This window comes from Furipterus horrens, unplaced genomic scaffold (genome assembly GCF_987537825.1).
Source record: "Furipterus horrens unplaced genomic scaffold, mFurHor1.1.pri manual_scaffold_17, whole genome shotgun sequence".
Lineage (NCBI taxonomy): Eukaryota > Metazoa > Chordata > Mammalia > Chiroptera > Furipteridae > Furipterus > Furipterus horrens.
In genome coordinates, this window is record NW_028327187.1 from 11,538,626 (window position 1) to 11,555,096 (window position 16,471).

The 16,471-nt window shown below is 39.5% G+C and overlaps 2 protein-coding genes across 6 annotated transcripts in view; one reads left to right on the forward strand and one right to left on the reverse strand.

Annotated features, from left to right (window-relative positions):
• The window catches only part of TAF1 (TATA-box binding protein associated factor 1), a 74,077-nt gene that overhangs the window by 54,252 nt on the left and 3,354 nt on the right, over nt 1-16,471 (forward strand). For 3 of the 5 annotated variants that reach the window (XM_090264886.1, XM_090264887.1, XM_090264888.1), the window contains exons 33-36: nt 10,862-10,929; nt 11,264-11,380; nt 14,733-14,858; nt 16,281-16,437. In XM_090264886.1, coding sequence (XP_090121012.1) covers nt 10,862-10,929; nt 11,264-11,380; nt 14,733-14,858; nt 16,281-16,437 — 468 coding nt within the window. Of the gene's footprint in view, nt 1-10,861; nt 10,930-11,263; nt 11,381-14,732; nt 14,859-15,908; nt 16,014-16,280; nt 16,438-16,471 lie in introns of all 5 variants that reach the window. The other 2 variants (XM_090264885.1, XM_090264889.1) reach the window with 1 other exon arrangement.
• On the reverse strand, nt 9,338-10,393 carry LOC149990512 (heterogeneous nuclear ribonucleoprotein A1-like). The gene has a single exon (XM_090263966.1). The coding sequence runs from the start codon at nt 10,383-10,385 to the stop codon at nt 9,483-9,485; it is 903 nt and encodes a 300-aa protein (XP_090120092.1). The 5' UTR covers nt 10,386-10,393; the 3' UTR covers nt 9,338-9,482.

The following is a 16,471-nucleotide window of genomic DNA, read 5'->3' on the forward strand; positions in this document are numbered from 1 at the left end:
GAAGTTCCTGGAAAAGGGGTGAGCGCTGAGCAAGTGGCATTGTTCCTTCAGACCTGCCCCCCACACAGTGCCACAACGTGGTGGAACGGGTTACACTGTACTGACAAATCACTAAGGCTTTGCCCTTTACAACGTAACAGGAGCAACAGCTCTATCTAAGACACGGAGGCAAACAAACACAGGAGCCTGTCAAGATGAGAAGACAGAGAAGTATGGCCCAAAAGAGGGAATGGATCAAGGTTCCAGTGGGAGAACTAAGCGACGAGGAGATAGCCAACCGAACAGACGCAGAGGTCAAAACACTGGTGATAAAGATGCTCACAGGCGTGACAGATTTGTTTAAGTATGGCAGATGCATAAGGGAAGAAGTGTAGGCTATGCCAAATGAAACGAAGGAAAATCCAGTGGTGAAGGGAAGGAAACCAAGGTTAAAATGAATGATTTGGAACATAAGGAAGGAAAAAACAGTCAACCAGTACAGAATGAGGAAACAAGAATTGAAAAAAATGAGAGGCGTAGGAACCTCTGGGACAACTTTAAATGTGCCAACATCCATATCATAGAAGTGCCAGAAGGAGAAGAGAAAGAGCAAGAAATTGAAAGCTTAAGTGAAAAAATAATGAAGGAAAACTTCCAAAATTTGGCGAAGGAAATAGACTTACAAGTCCAGGAAGGACAGAGTCCCAAACAAGCTAGATTCAAGGAGGACCACACCAAGACACATCATAATTAAAATGCCAAAGGTTCAAGATAAAGGGAGAACCTTAAAAGCAGCAAGAGAAAAGCAGAGAGTTACCTACACAGGGGTGCTTATGAGACTATCATCTGATTTCTCAAAAGAAACTTTGCAGGCAAGAAGGGACTGGCAAGAAGTATTCAAAGTGATGAAAAGCAAGGACTTATAGCCAAGATTAGTCTATCCAGCAAAGCTGTCATTTTGAATGGAAGGGCAGATGAAGTGCTTCCCAGACAAGGTAAAGCTAAAGGAGTTCATCGTCACCAAGCCATTATATGAAATGTCAAAGGGACTTACTTAAGAAAGAAAAGATCAAAACTATGAACATTAAAATGACAACAAACTCACAAGTATCAACAACTGAATATAAAAAAGAAAAACAAAATCCAACTAAGCAAACCAGAATAGGAACAGAGTCATAGGTATGGGGATCATTTGGAGGGTTATCAGCTGGGAGGGGGGTGGGGGAGAGATGGGGAAATGGTTCAGGGATTAAGAAGCATAGTTGGTTGGTACAAAATAGACGGGGATGTTAAGAGTACAGTATTCACTCACTTATCGCGGGTATTACATTCTAGACCCCCCCCCCATGGAGTAGGAACTTTACATTTATTCTACACTCTTAAACCTATGTAACTTTAGCAACATACGTATACAGTATCGCGAAATCTGCGATATAGTGAGAAATCTGCAATAAATGATTAAATATAATATTTTAAAAAATTCCGCGATACAGCGAGGCCACGAAAAGTGAACCATGATATAGAGAGGGACTACTGTAATACAGAAAGTATGAAGCCAAAGAACTTATATGCATGACCCATGGACATGAACTAAGGAGGGGTGGGATTGCTAGAGAGAAGGGGGGTACTGGGCAGAGGGGAGCAAAGGGAAAAAAATTGGGACTACTGTAACAACATAACCAATAAAATATACTTTAAAAAAGTGACAAATTTGAAGCACAACTTAGTTGCTGACTTCAGTTATAGTCTGAAACTGGCCACTTGTGCCCCTCTTTTGCTTCAGAAAATGTATAAGAAAGTGATGAGATCAACATTCAGCATTCTTGGATCTTCAGCAAATTCAGGATCAGTATAGAAAAACAGTGGCATATCTACTTCCTCTTGTGGATTAAGGCTTTGTTCTTCAAAACAGAAGCACTAGAAGTTATAGAAAGGTATTTGTTTATTAATATTTCTATTCTGTTACCTATAATAGACGCTAATGGTGCATTTCTTGGCTTTAATAAGCATACTGTTAAACATAATCTTTAAATTCTGTAATAGAGTAATAGCACAGCATCTTTTCATCTCAGAATGAGTTCCACTTTAAGAATCGAGAATCAACAAATTCTAATCTTAAAGCAGATTTCCATTTGGTTTGACTCTAAACCTCTGCATAGTTGTTATAAGCAATGAAAAAGAAATGTTTGAAGTTTAGAAGAAATGAGTTTTCAGAAATCAGTACCTACCAAAACACTGGTAGTAAATTTTGTACTAAACAGTTTTATTGTATTTTTATCATATTCTATAGTATGTAGAAATTCCAATTATTGGCTTGTCAGGAGGATTCTTAGCTTTATAAAACTCCAGTGCAGTCTCTCCAGACACTACATATATTTCTCTTTGCTGAGGTATATAAAGTTCCACTGGAGACTTGCATGCACATCTGCATTAAAAGTGACTTCAGTGATGTGATTCTTAACGGGTACCATGTTTTCCATCTGGTCTGATGCACGACCTGCTGCTACTGATCCTTCAAGTCCAGTTGTTTACAGGGTCATCACTCTTCTGATGCATGAGGTTGCCAGAATTCTAGTGTCTGGATTAATCCGTTACTATACCCCATCCTGGACGCCAGAGCCCTCCCATAGTGCCCAGAAAGAACGCCCTGCCTGTCACACACTGGCCTTTTTTCTGTACATATCATATATTTTTTCTTTTTTGACAAAAGAATTCATATGTTTACATTCTGTTCTCCAATTTTCTTTTTTCACTTGACAATACATATGGACGTTTTTTCGTTCATGTAAATATGTAATCTTGTTTAAGTAAAATCTGTTCACATGTGATTTAAGGCAAAGGAGTTAAATGAGTGTTTCTGAAAAAGTGTCTAAATTGGATTTCCACTTTGTTTTTTTAAAAATACTGTGGCTGAAATAGAAGTAGATTGCCCAGTGGTTATTGTCATTTGATACTTATTGAGAATACTGCTTTCTTGTTTGAGAATTCAGTGTTTCCTTAACTTTGTTGGGGAGTAGACATCTGATGTCCATAATTTAACTAGCCCTCTTCTCTTATGTACCGTATTGAGCTAGTAGATAGTGATATGGCAATCTGGTGTAAGGTGGCAAGTGTGTCACTTAAAGTCCGTACTTGTGGTGAGTGAGATAGTATAATAAGCCAGTAAACAAGTATACACCAGAAAATAAGGCTAAATACAACCAAGTTCACATTTTTAAAAATGTCATTTGGGGAAAAAGATTATTATTTATTAAAAGCAAAAGGAAACACAGGGGGGAAAAAGGCTTTCTTTTAGCCCTGGAGTTCTCTAATGTATTTTCAAGGCAACTCTGTGGTGCCAGTAAAAACAAAATAAAACCTTACCATGAGGGATATAAATCAATGTTAACTTCCCCCTTGTTTATTCTATCTAAGCTATTAAAGTTGGTATCATGTAAAGTTGAGCAAAGAGTAGAGAAAGAAAAATGGCCTGAATCTAGTAAGTGATTGCTGTAAGCCCCATAAAGGCAGGGACTGGGTTTGCCTCATTTCCCTAGTGCTTAGGATAATACTTGGGGCATAGTAGATACTCAGCGAGTTTCTGTTGAATGAACTAGTGACCCAAGATAAAGAGGTGCAATACCAGGAAAGAGCAGAGAGTGCTCTATAGAAGCCACGGGATCAGAGTTTCAAGGAAGAAGTGAGTGGCAGTTGTATATAAAACACAAGGCTTCTGGAGTTGAGTCTGAAAAATGTTCATTGCATTTGGCAGTTAGCATATCACTGTGGGCTTGAGGAGGACAATTTCAATGAAGTGTTCTTTAACACTGCCTCATTCCATGACACAGCTGCTACTTTCTCTACAGTCCCTTAGTACTTTGTACATTATTGAAAGTATGAGTTTGTGTATATACATCTTCCATGAGACCAGGAAGGGCATGAAGGACAAGGACCTCTCTTTTGTTTTTTTATTTGCTCATTCTGTTTTGTTTTTTATTTTTATATCACAAGAACCTGGCACTATATGTGGCTTATATTAAGTGCTTAAAAATCAACAGTCAAGCCTTATTAAACATTTTTCTCTACAGGAAAAGATGTTTTGAAGTATCTGTATTGTTACTTTTCTAATTGTTGTAGAGATATGAGTGTGTAGCCAAGGAGATTTTACATACACACACACACACACATATATAATTTTTTTTTGAGTTGTTAAATAGAATGGTGGTTCATTTGGAACTAAAAAAGAAGCATTTTTAGGTTTGGGGGAGCTTTTTATCAAACAGGTCCTGAATATAAATCCTACCCTTGCCCGGTGAGATTCATTACCCCAGTTCCCCTCTGAATAGTTTCAAGCTTCTTGAGTTTATAGTCCAGATTCTGAGTGGGGTTCTGTTACTCTGATTTGAGAGATAAACCTCTTGGAAACTAAACATATTAATTTGCATTTGATCCACATTCTACATAATGTAAAGAGTCTAGCCTACACTCTGAAAGATTATATTCACTTCTCTTTTCAACTTTCCTGGACCTAGTTTGAGCTAAATATCTAAGAATTGGAAGAGCCCAAGCTTATTTCTTTGGGATCTATTGACTATGCATAGCTGAATTTAGTAATTCTAGTTTCTTTAGGAATTAGCTGTGTATATATATATTTTTTCTTTTTTTCTTTTAAAATCTGGCACTGATTTTTTTGAAGCTATCTTGCTACTCAGATTTTTTTTTTTTTTTAATTTTAATGATTCACATTGGAATACATGCATATCACCCACCCTGTTCACTGGCAAGGTAATAACTTATGCTTGTTTTGGCAGAGTACTCATTTTCTTAGGAGGACGGTTATTTTTAGTATTTGTGGAAAGGTTCTCAAAGGAAATGTGAGTTTAGAAATGATCCCAAACCTTCTCTCCTTAGTTGTGCAAGACTGCTCACCAACTTCACTGGTATTTTTCTCTGAAACCTTTCAGATAGCAATGGTACTTGCTTTCCCTCTCTAATTAGAAACACAAAGCTTGTATCTTTTTTTTCTCCTCGTGTCACTAAGAGGTAAATTAATTTAGAAATGACAAAAGGAATCTTCTTGATTTTAGTGGAATATCAACTTTCTGAAGCTATCATTGGAATTACTACTATTTAAGGCCATTTGGATTTGAATTGTATATGATACTATTAAGTTACTGCCAGCCCTTATTTGAAAAGAGGCAAAGTATAAATATCTTTTCAACAGATTTGTAGTTTCTTTGCCATGATTTATTTTATTTTTATCTTCACTTGAAGATATGTTTACTGATTTTAGAGAGAAAGGAAGGGAGAGAGAGAGAAACATCGATGTGAGAAATATTGATCGGTTGCCTCCCATACACACCCCAACCAGGGATTGAACCTGCATCCTAGGTATGTGCCCTGACCAGGGATTAAACTCATAACCTCTTTGGTGTATGGGTTAACACTCTTAACTGAGCCACCTAGCCAGGGCTTAGCAAAATATATTCAGAAAAACATTTCTTTTTGTAAATGGGTAACTTATTCTCCTGTAGAGCACAGTAGTCATTCATAAATGGCCTTAATCTCCCACACTCGTTTCCATGTCATTCTGAAATTTATGGTTTACAAATTAATTCTGATTTTCTGTATAGTAACCATTTAGGGACTGGGAAATTGGAATTCAATTTCTATTCTTTTCCCCCCACAATAGCCCCAGCATTTTTATTATTCCCACAGTGGCCCAGTTATCTTTGTATGTCTCCACACTGTACTACTTTTTTCTTCCTAAGCTGTGAAACCTAAAGCTGATCATCTTACTTTCAGTAAGCTCCTGATTGCTTCAGAATGTAGAGCAAGGTATTTAGCTTTATGTAAGTAGTTATGGACCCTTTTGAGAGTCTGATGAAGAAACAGATTTTGTACCCAGAGAAGTGTATATTACATACAGAATTTTGTTCACAGTTTCAGGAGGTTCATGGATCTCTCTCTCTCATTACCATCCTGTTCAAAAATTCCTGGTGTAGGTAGAGATAAGAAAACATCGTGGTATTTTTGTCCTTTTTTGGTGATGTTAATAGCAGTTTGCCAATTCCACCACCATCTTTCACCAAAAATATTTCAATGATACTTTGCATATAGTCAAGTAATAAAGTTAAATAGCTGAAACTCTTGTAACTCTTGAGATCATGGACTGTCAGAAACTGAGAACACACAGTTAATCAAAACACATAGACAAGTGTAACAGCTATGTACGTAGATAAATTTTTTTCATATTCTGGGGGTATTGGTGAGTATTTCTTTAGAGTTGTGTGTTGCAAAGAAAATGGGGAGGGAAGCTCTGTCTGGGGAGCTCGCTTGGTTAGAACATTGTCCTGATATGCCAGGGCTGTGGATTTGCTCTCCGGTCAGGGCACAGACAAGAAGCAACCAATGAGTGCATAGTAAGGGGAACAACAAATTGATGTTTGTCTCTGTCCCCCTCCCCGCCCCTTCTTCCCCCTCTTTCCCTCCTCTCTCCCTCCATTCCCATAAATAAATAAATAAATAAATAAAATATAAAAAGCGGAGGGAAAGAGGTCTTACCTTCAAAAAATAAGAGAGAAAACTTTGCACTTGTATAAAATTAAATGTTCCCTGTGTTATAAATGAGAGCATTGAGATGTGGAAGGGTTGATTTATGTTTAGGTTTCAAAACTGGCTGGTGGTGTGTGGCTCAGTGGCCTGAGCATGGGCCTTTGAACCAGAAGGTCACTGGTTTGATTCCCATTTAGGGCACGTACCTGGGTTGCAGGCCAGGTCCCAGGTTGGAGGCGAGCGAGAGGCATGTTTCTCGCTTTCTCTCACACGTCAGTGTTTCTCTCCCTCTTCTCCCTCCCTTCCCCTCTCTCTGAAAATAAATAAAATATTTAAAATAAAAAAAACCAAAGTAGAGTAAGTGCTGAATTCTTAATTTATAGTCCGGAAATTTTAACCGTGAGGCAGGTCCTTGTAGATAGGAGAGCCAGTGTACTCAAAGAAGCTGATGTTGTCATGGCTTGGTGAAGGGGGCCTGTAACCTGTGTCCAGCCTTTTTCTCTAGCACCATGCATTACTGTCAACATGAAAACTTGTCTGACAATTTTTGAAGTTTGCGTCCATTAGTATTTTGAGGACCAACCTGCTGGTGGCCCTAGGAGATTAGAGCTCTAGAAACTTGAGCTGTGGTCTTCTTACCACTCAGACTATTCTTGATTGTGGGCCAGCTCTGGCTGTATTTTATGTGTCCTAAACATCCTGATGGTTGACTTCGTTTTCTTGCTGGTTTATTTGTATTTGGCACAGTTTGTGTAAGGACTCAGCTTTTTTTTTACATCTTTTAAAGAATAGATAGCGTATACTTGTGAGAGGTTTTAACAGAAAGAGACATTTGTTCATATAATAGCTTGTAATAATCAGAGTAGGTATGGCATGAAAGCTTTACCTGCACATGTAGTATATATATATATATACATTTTTAAAAATATATTTTATTGATTATATTGTTACAATAGTTCCTGTAGTATATATTTTTTATTCTTTACATCTTGATAAACAGTAGGTTTAACTCAAGAGATCACCTTCTCTGTGAAGCCTTTCGTAGTTCCTCTTTACTTTTTACCTCCCAGAATCGGCCACTTCCTCCTCTGCCTCTACTGAACCTTGCGTGTATTTTTTCACGAATAGTCTTCCCTATTTGTTTATAGTCTTATCTCACTGCTAGACTGTAAGCTTCCTGAGGATATAGTCTATATCTCATTCATTTCTGTGTATAACACCTGGCACATAGAAGGCACTAAAATATGTTTTATGATGAATGAATGGGTGAATAAACAGGATAAAAGGTGTTATAAAGCGCCTCCGTCAGGGATTCAAAACTCAAGATGCCTTCAGGGGCCAGGCGTAAGTGAGTTAAGCAGAGCTGGTTAGGGACTGCAGTAACCCGGAGAACATATGCCTTATCTAAAAGGGGCAGCTGCTGCTCAGCTCCAGCCAGCTGGTGCCTTGTAGGAATGTTGCCCCTGTGTTGCCAGAGCTTTTTTTTTTATTGGTTTGAGAGAGAGAAACATCGATTTGTTGTTCCACTTATTTATGCACTTACTGGTTGCTTCTTGTATGTTCCCTGACCTGGGATTGAACCCACTACCCTGGTGCATCGTGAGCTACCTGGTCAGTACCCAGATCTTTTAATTTTTTTAAGAGAAGTTAGACATTTGGGTTTTTATAGGAAATCTCTTGATTGTTAAAATGTTGTAAGTTAAGATTTTTAGAAACTTAATTGAGGCGTAATTTACATACAAAAAGTATGTATTATGGATGTATAGCTCAATCCATTCTCACAAACTGGACTGATTTTTTTTTTTTTTTTTAATCTTCATCCAAGGACATGCTTATTGATTTTAGAGCGAGGGTAAGGGAGGGAGAGAGAGAGGGAGAGAAATACTGATGTGAGAGAGAAACATCAATTGGTTGCCCCTTGTATGCGCCCTGAGTGAGGATCAAACCTACAGTCTAGGCATGTGCCCTGACCAGGCATCAAACCCATGACCTTCCAATTCATGGGATGACACTCCAGCCAGCTGAACCACACTGAGCAGGGCTGATTTTTTTGTTTGTTTTTGTTTTTTGTGGGCCAAACAAAACTGGATTGACCTGCAGGCCACACTAGTTTGTAACTGGTGACAAAGGCCACATGGGGAACTGTATAATTTCATTAAGAATCGCCTAATAGGTAGGAGTGTCTTAAAGAGATACATTAGCCAAAGGCAATGTGCGGGCCTTATTTGGATTATGATTCAAAGAAATCAAATGTAAAAGAACATTTGAAATTTTTGGAAATTTGAGCATTGACTGGCTGTTTAATAATGTTAAAGAATTGTTAATTATTTTAGATGTAATATAATTGGGTTTTTTACAGACTTCTTCGAGCAGTTTAGAGTAAAATTGAAGTAAAGGTATAGAGATTTCCAATATATGTGTGTCCCTACACATGCAAAGCCTCCCCTATTATCAACATCCTGCACTAGAGTGATACATCTGTTACAATCAATGACCCTACATTGCCACCCAAAGCCCATAGTTTCCATTAAGATTTGCTCTTGGTGTTCTACATTCTGTCTTTTTTGACAGTTTTGCAGTATTCTACATAGTTATTATTTTTTTTTTTTAAAGACACATTTATTCAGCGTCATGATCAGACTATTACATTTAGCAATCAACAGCATGGGTGCAAAAAAAAAAAAAGAAAAAAAAGGAAAAAAAAAAACTACATTAAAAACCCCTTTTTGGAATGCTTTACACTTTCCACAGAACAGAAACTAAAATAACCTGTTATACAATTAGTCACAAATACAGTCCTCGAGTTTTTTGCCCATTCACATGAGTATTGTCTAAAACATGTCTTCTTTGTAGCAGCTAGGCCCTGCCACCACTGTGCTTGGCTGAGTTCACAAATCTGTTGTAACCTGTAGCTTCCCTGTCACTTCTCTGGCTCTCCTCTCCTGCTAAGCTTTGTTTCCTGGTAGTAATTAAAACCTTCTGCCACTGCCATAGCTACTGCTGCTGCTGGAACCGCCATAGCCACCTTGGTTTCGTGGTTTGGCAAAGTATTGGCCTCCACCACCATAAGGGCCAGAGCTTCTGCCTCCAAAGTTTCCTCCTTTCATGGGTCCAAAATTTGAAGATTGATTGTTGTAATTGCCAAAATCATTGTAGCTTCCGCCACCTCCAAAATTACTTCCATCATTACCAAATCCATTATAGCCATCCCCACTGCCACCATATCCACCACCACCACGGCTACCACCAAAGCCACCTCGACCACTGAAGTTTCCTCCACGACCAAAGTTGTCATTCCCACCAAAACCACCTCCACGACCACCTCCGAAGTTTCCAGAACCACTTCGACCTCTTTGGCTGGATGAAGCACTAGCCATCTCTTGCTTAGATAGGGCTTTTCTCACTTCACAGTTGTGGCCATTTACAGTATGGTATTTCTGAATGACAATCTTGTCTACAGAGTCATGGTCATCAAAGGTAACAAAAGCGAAGCCTCTCTTTTTGCCACTGCCTCGGTCAGTCATGATTTCAATCACTTCAATTTTCCCATATTCAAAATAATCTCTTAGGTGATGTTCCTCAGTGTCTTCTTTAATACCACCGACAAAAATCTTTTTCACAGTTAAGTGTGCACCAGGTCTTTGAGAATCTTCTCTTGAGACAGCCCTCTTTGGTTCCACAACTCTTCCGTCCACCTTGTGTGGTCTAGCATTCATGGCTGCATCCACCTCCTCCACAGTGGCGTATGTGACAAACCCAAAGCTTCTGGAGTGCTTGGTATTTGGATCTCTCATCACCACACAGTCTGTGAGCGTTCCCCATTGCTCAAAATGGCTCCTCAGACTCTCATCTGTTGTTTCAAAGACTCTCATCTGTTGTTTCAAAGCTCAAACCTCCAATAAAGAGATTTCGTAGCTGTTCCGGCTCTTTGGGAGACTCTGACTTAGACATGACGACTTCAGGGCAGGAGACTTGAACGATGCTTACTCAGCGGCGTCCACTGACAGAAAGGACCATAGTTATTTTTTATCATACTGAATAATTTGTGGGTGAAATGAAATACTGGAATTTGCTTCAAAATAATTTGGGAAGCATGTGAAAGTTCAAGTTTAAATGTTGATAATCGTTGAAACTAAGTAGTGGGTACATGGGAGTTCATTTTATTGGTGCCTCTGTTTTTTAATAAATTTGAAATTTTCTACTTCCAAAAATAAAGCACGAATCCAAGTTAAAGCTGAAACATGACTTTGTGGGTCTGGGGTAGTGGAGTGCCAGTGCTAGTTAGAGAATATAAATTTCTGGAACTAAAGTCTGCAAAGGTAATAACATTTTCTTTTCTCATTAATAGGATCTGAAAGTCAGTATACTAAAACTGCTCAGGAGATTGTGAACGTCTGTTATCAGACATTGACTGAGGTAGGTGGTAATGAGGGAGGTCCCTTTGAGACCTAGCTTTATGGAATCCCTTTGCTCCCTTGGGTGAGGAGACCTCCTGCCTATCCTATTTTAAAATGTAACATCCTACTCCCCACTCTCACCCCACACCCCTTATTTCCTTCCCTGCTTTATTTTCCTACATAGAATTAAATGTTTTTCACAAACTATATAATCATTTACTTTTAATTAACATGTGTTCTCCCTCTAGAATAGAAGCTCCATGAAGGATAAGAATTTTGGTCTGCTTTGTTTACAGTTGTATTCCCAGTGCCTAAAATTCATGTTGAATGAGTGCACTAATTTTCTTTCTCAGTATGATGAGCATTTGACTCAACTTGAGAAGGATATTTGTACAGCTAAAGAAGCAGCTTTGGAGGAAGCAGAATTAGACAGCCTGGACCCAATGACCCCAGGGCCTTACACACCTCAGGTGAGTCTGAGGGCTAGGACCTGCCTCTTACAGTTTTCTTATTGGTTTGGGAAATTTGGAGCATATTAACAGATGTATTTACTGAGATACCCTTCTTCTCTGTCCTTCCTCTTCATATGCCTTTCGTGTGCTTTCTTGTCTTCTCAAAGGCTAAGGTGAGTGAGGGCCATGGGTCTTGGTGGCCTTGTTGAATTCAGAAGAAGCAGGTGTGGGATGAATGAGTGGGGTGGGGTCTTAGTTGTTTAGGAATACCAGCTTCCTGGCTACTATGGCCAGGGGTCTTCCTCTTGAGTCTCTGGAGCTCCCTTGCCTATGAATTCGGGCTCTGGCACATCCCTCGAGTATAGACTTCTCAGTAATAGACATGGGCCACACTGTTCCTGTGCCTTATAAATGCCTGATTACTCATTCCCTCAGAGGTATCTAGTGTAGCTCAGATGTTGCCCATTTTCCTGGATTGACTCCGTCTCTTCATAAATGATGACAGGTAATATATATAATTTAAAATTTACATATTCAAAGGCTAGAGAGTAGGATTAAGAAGACATTTTTAGTGCTTCTGTTCTGAGCCTTGAATATAATGAGTATATTTCATCCATGCTATAATTTTAGAGGGATAGCATATTTGAAGAATAGGACTTACCAGAATATAGCTGGTGCCTGGTTTCTATATTGGCGGCACTATGGTAAAGTGGAAAGTTCATGAAGTTTGGCATAAAATAAGCCTGGGTTTGAATCTTAACTCTACTACTATCTAGCTTTGTGAACTTGGGAAGCTAACCTCTCTAACTCAGTTTCCTTTTCTCTAAAAAATGTACTTTTTTCTTTAAAAAAAAGATTTATTTATTCATTCATTTATTTTTAGAGAGAGGGGGGAAGGGAGTAGAAAGAGAGAAACATCAATGTGACTGAGCAATCAGTTGCCTCTCACATGCCCCAACTGGGGACCTGGCCTGCAACCCAGGCATGTGCCCCGACTGGGAATTGAACTGGCAGCCTTTTGGTTTGCAGGTCGGCGCTCAATCCACTGACCCACACCAGCGAAGGCTAAAATGTACTTTTTAAGATTGTTAGAAACATGAAATGAATTAATTTGCCTGCCACACAGTGGACATTCAGTAAATGTTTTCTTATCTGTATGAAAGTAGTCTACAAAGTTTTCAAAGGCCCTTTCAAATTTAACCAAACATTTTAATGCAAAATTCTCCCAGTTCCCACTAGAAAACTTTTCTTCATTTTACTCAGGTTTTGCTCTGAACTAATAATGCAAACTATATGATTTCTGTTGGATTATTGCTGTCTCTCTTTCATCCCAAAACATAGGTTACTAAGGGGCCATGTATAAAGAACCCTAAGATACTTTTTTCAGGCCCAGAACAAGGAAAGGCTTTTGGAGTGTGTGGGCAGATTGGGTCAGGGGGCTTAGGTGAGTGATGTTGCCTAAATTTGCTAATAGGCCTACAGCTTCCACCAGGTGCTTTCCGGTAAGTTAAAGCCTGGTTTTAGTCCTCACTCCTCAGGAGATTCTAGCCACGAAGTGGCACATGGTTTGCTCTCTATGACATCGTAGGCCTCATTCTTTGGTGAGTCAGAGCCTTAGACCTAAAAGTCTTCTTCCTTTCTTCTCTACCTCTCTCATGCTATCTCAATGGCTGAAAAAACCTGGCAGCTATTCTCCCTTCTGAGCAGTAGCTGTAGTTTGGTGCAGTTAGAGGGTGTCCTATGAAGAATAGGGTGTAGGAGGCGCCTCTTCATTATTCCAGTTCACCTTCTTATCATTGCCTTCACTCATATATACAAATTTAAAAATAGTAAGCCCAGTTTATTACCTCTTAACCTGAGGAAGATTGGCCTGAGTGATTGTCCTCACTCATTACTAGTCTCCAACTCAAATGTTAATAAAGAGGGTTGTGTAAGTTTAACCTATCATAATATAATTCTGGTTGTATATAAACATAATGCTAATCAGACTTTACTTCTAGCTCTAAATGATGGTGGTCAGTCATTTTCATTCAGCCACTTTCCACCTAGCTTGTATTGCATTATACATTCAGTTTAACACTTTATTTAAAACTGCTTACTTTGTATTTTCGCACACAGCCTCTTATTCCCTGATTTTCTCTTCTGTTCCACAATTAGTTTATCTGCTCTGTAATCCTTGAATTTCTGTTTTGCCTTTCTTACTCCAGAACCTTCTTCTCAATCAGCCTTGCTTGTTAAAAAAAAACAACCCACAAAGAGACATGTTGGATTTTTGTTGCTAAAAGTAACACATTCATTGGGAAAAATTGGAAAATATAAAGACAAAACAAGTTACCTAAAATAAAGTTCATTACTCAGAACCAACCACTGTGAACATTTTGGAGTGTTTCTTTCAAATCTGTGATGTGTGTGTGTTTGCCTGCACGTGCATTCACATGTGTGTTTATAGACAAACTTTTAAAGTGAAATTGGTCAAGATGGTTTTGGATCTTGTTCTTTTCACGTCGTGTTATATTAAGAGCCTTTATTTCATTAACTAGTCTTCGAAAACGTGACTTTTTAAATAGCTGCATAATATTTCTGCCCTATGAGGACGCTTTCCTATTTCTCCAGCTTGTTCTTCACTAGTCCTTCCTTCTTTCCTGTCACTAAATAAGTCCATTTGCTAAATCCTTGTTCTCTTCAGCAGAGGGAAGAGGGAAGAGAAGGTATCGGTAATTTATTAAATACCAGGCATTGGGTAAGGAACTTACACATATCTCTTCAATGTCCCAACAACCTTGTGAGATAAACATTATCATTTATGTTTTATAGTTGAGGAAACCAGGACTTGGAGAGATTAAGTAATTTGTTAAAGTTACTCAGCTAACAAGTGGTGGAGCCAGGACCCAAGCCCAGGACCGTTGACTCTGAAGCTCGAGGCTTTTTACCGCACTATTTTGCCTCATAGCATCCTCTGATGAGCTCTCAGGATTGAAATTTCTTTATCCCATTTCCTATTAGAAGCCTCTAAACTAATCAAAATAGCACTGGTATGAAGCCCTGGGCCTAAAAACAATAAAGCAAGGCTTAGAAGAAACTGGGTTATTGCTGAGAAAAGCTGTTAGTACATAGAGTTGTCCTATAACTTTGATGCTTTTCTGCTTCAGGCATCTAATGATCCTGTACATTAGATGCCTCTTTTGCTAGGATGAACAACATTTGTAAGATTTCCCAAACCCTGTCCATAAAGTTATTTCAAACTGTGGTTTCTCTTTAAATGGATTGGTCTGCATGATCTTTTTCTTCAGTGAGTGCTCTACAGGGGAATTCTCTGTAGTTCTTATTTCTTTTCCTAAATAGAAGCTAAGGTTTATGATTTGTGTCGCAGCCTCCTGATTTGTATGACACCAACACATCCCTCAGTGTGTCTCGCGATGCCTCTGTATTTCAAGATGAGAGCAATATGTCTGTCCTGGATATTCCCACTACCGCTTCAGAAAAGCAGGAGACACAGGTAGGACATTCTTTTTCTCTCTGTAAGATTGATGGTATGCTTTGGAGCAGGGAGCAAGGTGATATATGACATGTGTCGAGGATAACTGAGCTCCTTGGCCCTGGGAATGCAGGTTAAGAATGTGTTTTCAAAGTGGGGCGGTGGCATGTCACATGACGCACCAGAGCTGAGAGAGCCTGAGCAAGGAAGACTCTGATAATGGGGTATGATGATGATGATGAGGAGGGGGATGAGAAACCTAAGTCTCCAGCCCCAGCGTGTATGCTTACCAGGAGGCTCATGGTTACATTACACCTTTATGATATAGGAGCCCCACCAATATAGGGCAGGTCAAATCCCAGGGCAATATCAGAGGGTCTCTATAGTGAGTCCCAGTCTGACTTGGAACCAGCTAAACAAGTCTGTCCACCAAAATTGCTGTCTATAGTCTGTCCCTGTGGACAGAGTCAGGCATAGCAGAACTTTGGGGAAGGCACAAATGTGAAAGCTATATGAGGCATCAGAGCAGCCTGACAGGTGACTAAAAAGACCCAACTGCATTCAGAGACAGAGTTCAAAAGAATTGCCCTGTTGCTGTATTATATGTATGCTATCATTTAAATTCAAATTATTTATAAAATTATATTAAAATTTTTAAATTAGTCTTGTCTAGCAGTATCAGAACATACTTCTGATATGAAATCAGAAATCTTATCAGGTGATCTCAGTCAGGGTTCCACTGGAAAGTGCAAAACCCAAAAGGGTTTTTCTATCCCAAAGAGTAACCCAAGCAAAGGAAAGCTTGGGTTAGAAAGGAGGAATTTCATTGTGATGATATAATAGGAGTAGACCAAAGTCCTTCCTGTTATTTGGATTTTTTACCCTATCAGTGATTTCCAAAGAATGAATGGGGGAAATGCACACGGCTTGAGCTGTGTAAACAGCCTCCACTAGCTCTGGGTGTGGCTGGGGTGTCAGGAAGGAGCATCTGTCCTGGGTGAGAGCCCTTGCTGACTCCTCCTACAGGCACGTCCCTCAGTGATGTGCTTGCTATTTGTGTTCCTTACTCAGATGCGCCAGGGCCAAGGTAGGCTGGGCGAGGAAGACTCTGATGTAGATATTGAAGGGTATGATGATGATGAGGAGGAGGATGGGAAACCTAAGACTCCGGCCCCAGTGAGTATGCTTACAGAAAGCTTATGGTTACGTTACACCTATATATGCTAGGAGCCGCACCAGTACAGGGCAGGCCAAATCCCAAGGCGATATCACAGGGTCTCTATACTAAGTCCCAGTGTGACTTTAATCCTTAGAACCAGCTAAACAAGTCTACCCACTAAAATTACTTGATTTCTTGTGAGGCAGCAAGGGGGGCTGGTGGTGGCTTCTGGTCTCTTACTTGGGTGATTGATGGGACTCTGACTCCCAAATGGTCTTGTCCAGGAAGGTGAAGATGCAGATGGTGAGCTTGTAGATGAAGAGGAAGGAACTGTACAACAACCTCAAGCCAGTGTCCTGTATGAAGATTTGCTTATGTCTGAAGGAGAAGATGATGAAGAAGATGCTGGGAGTGATGAAGAAGGAGATAATCCATTCTCTAGTAAGACTTGCTCTGTGCTTCTGTTATGTAGCTC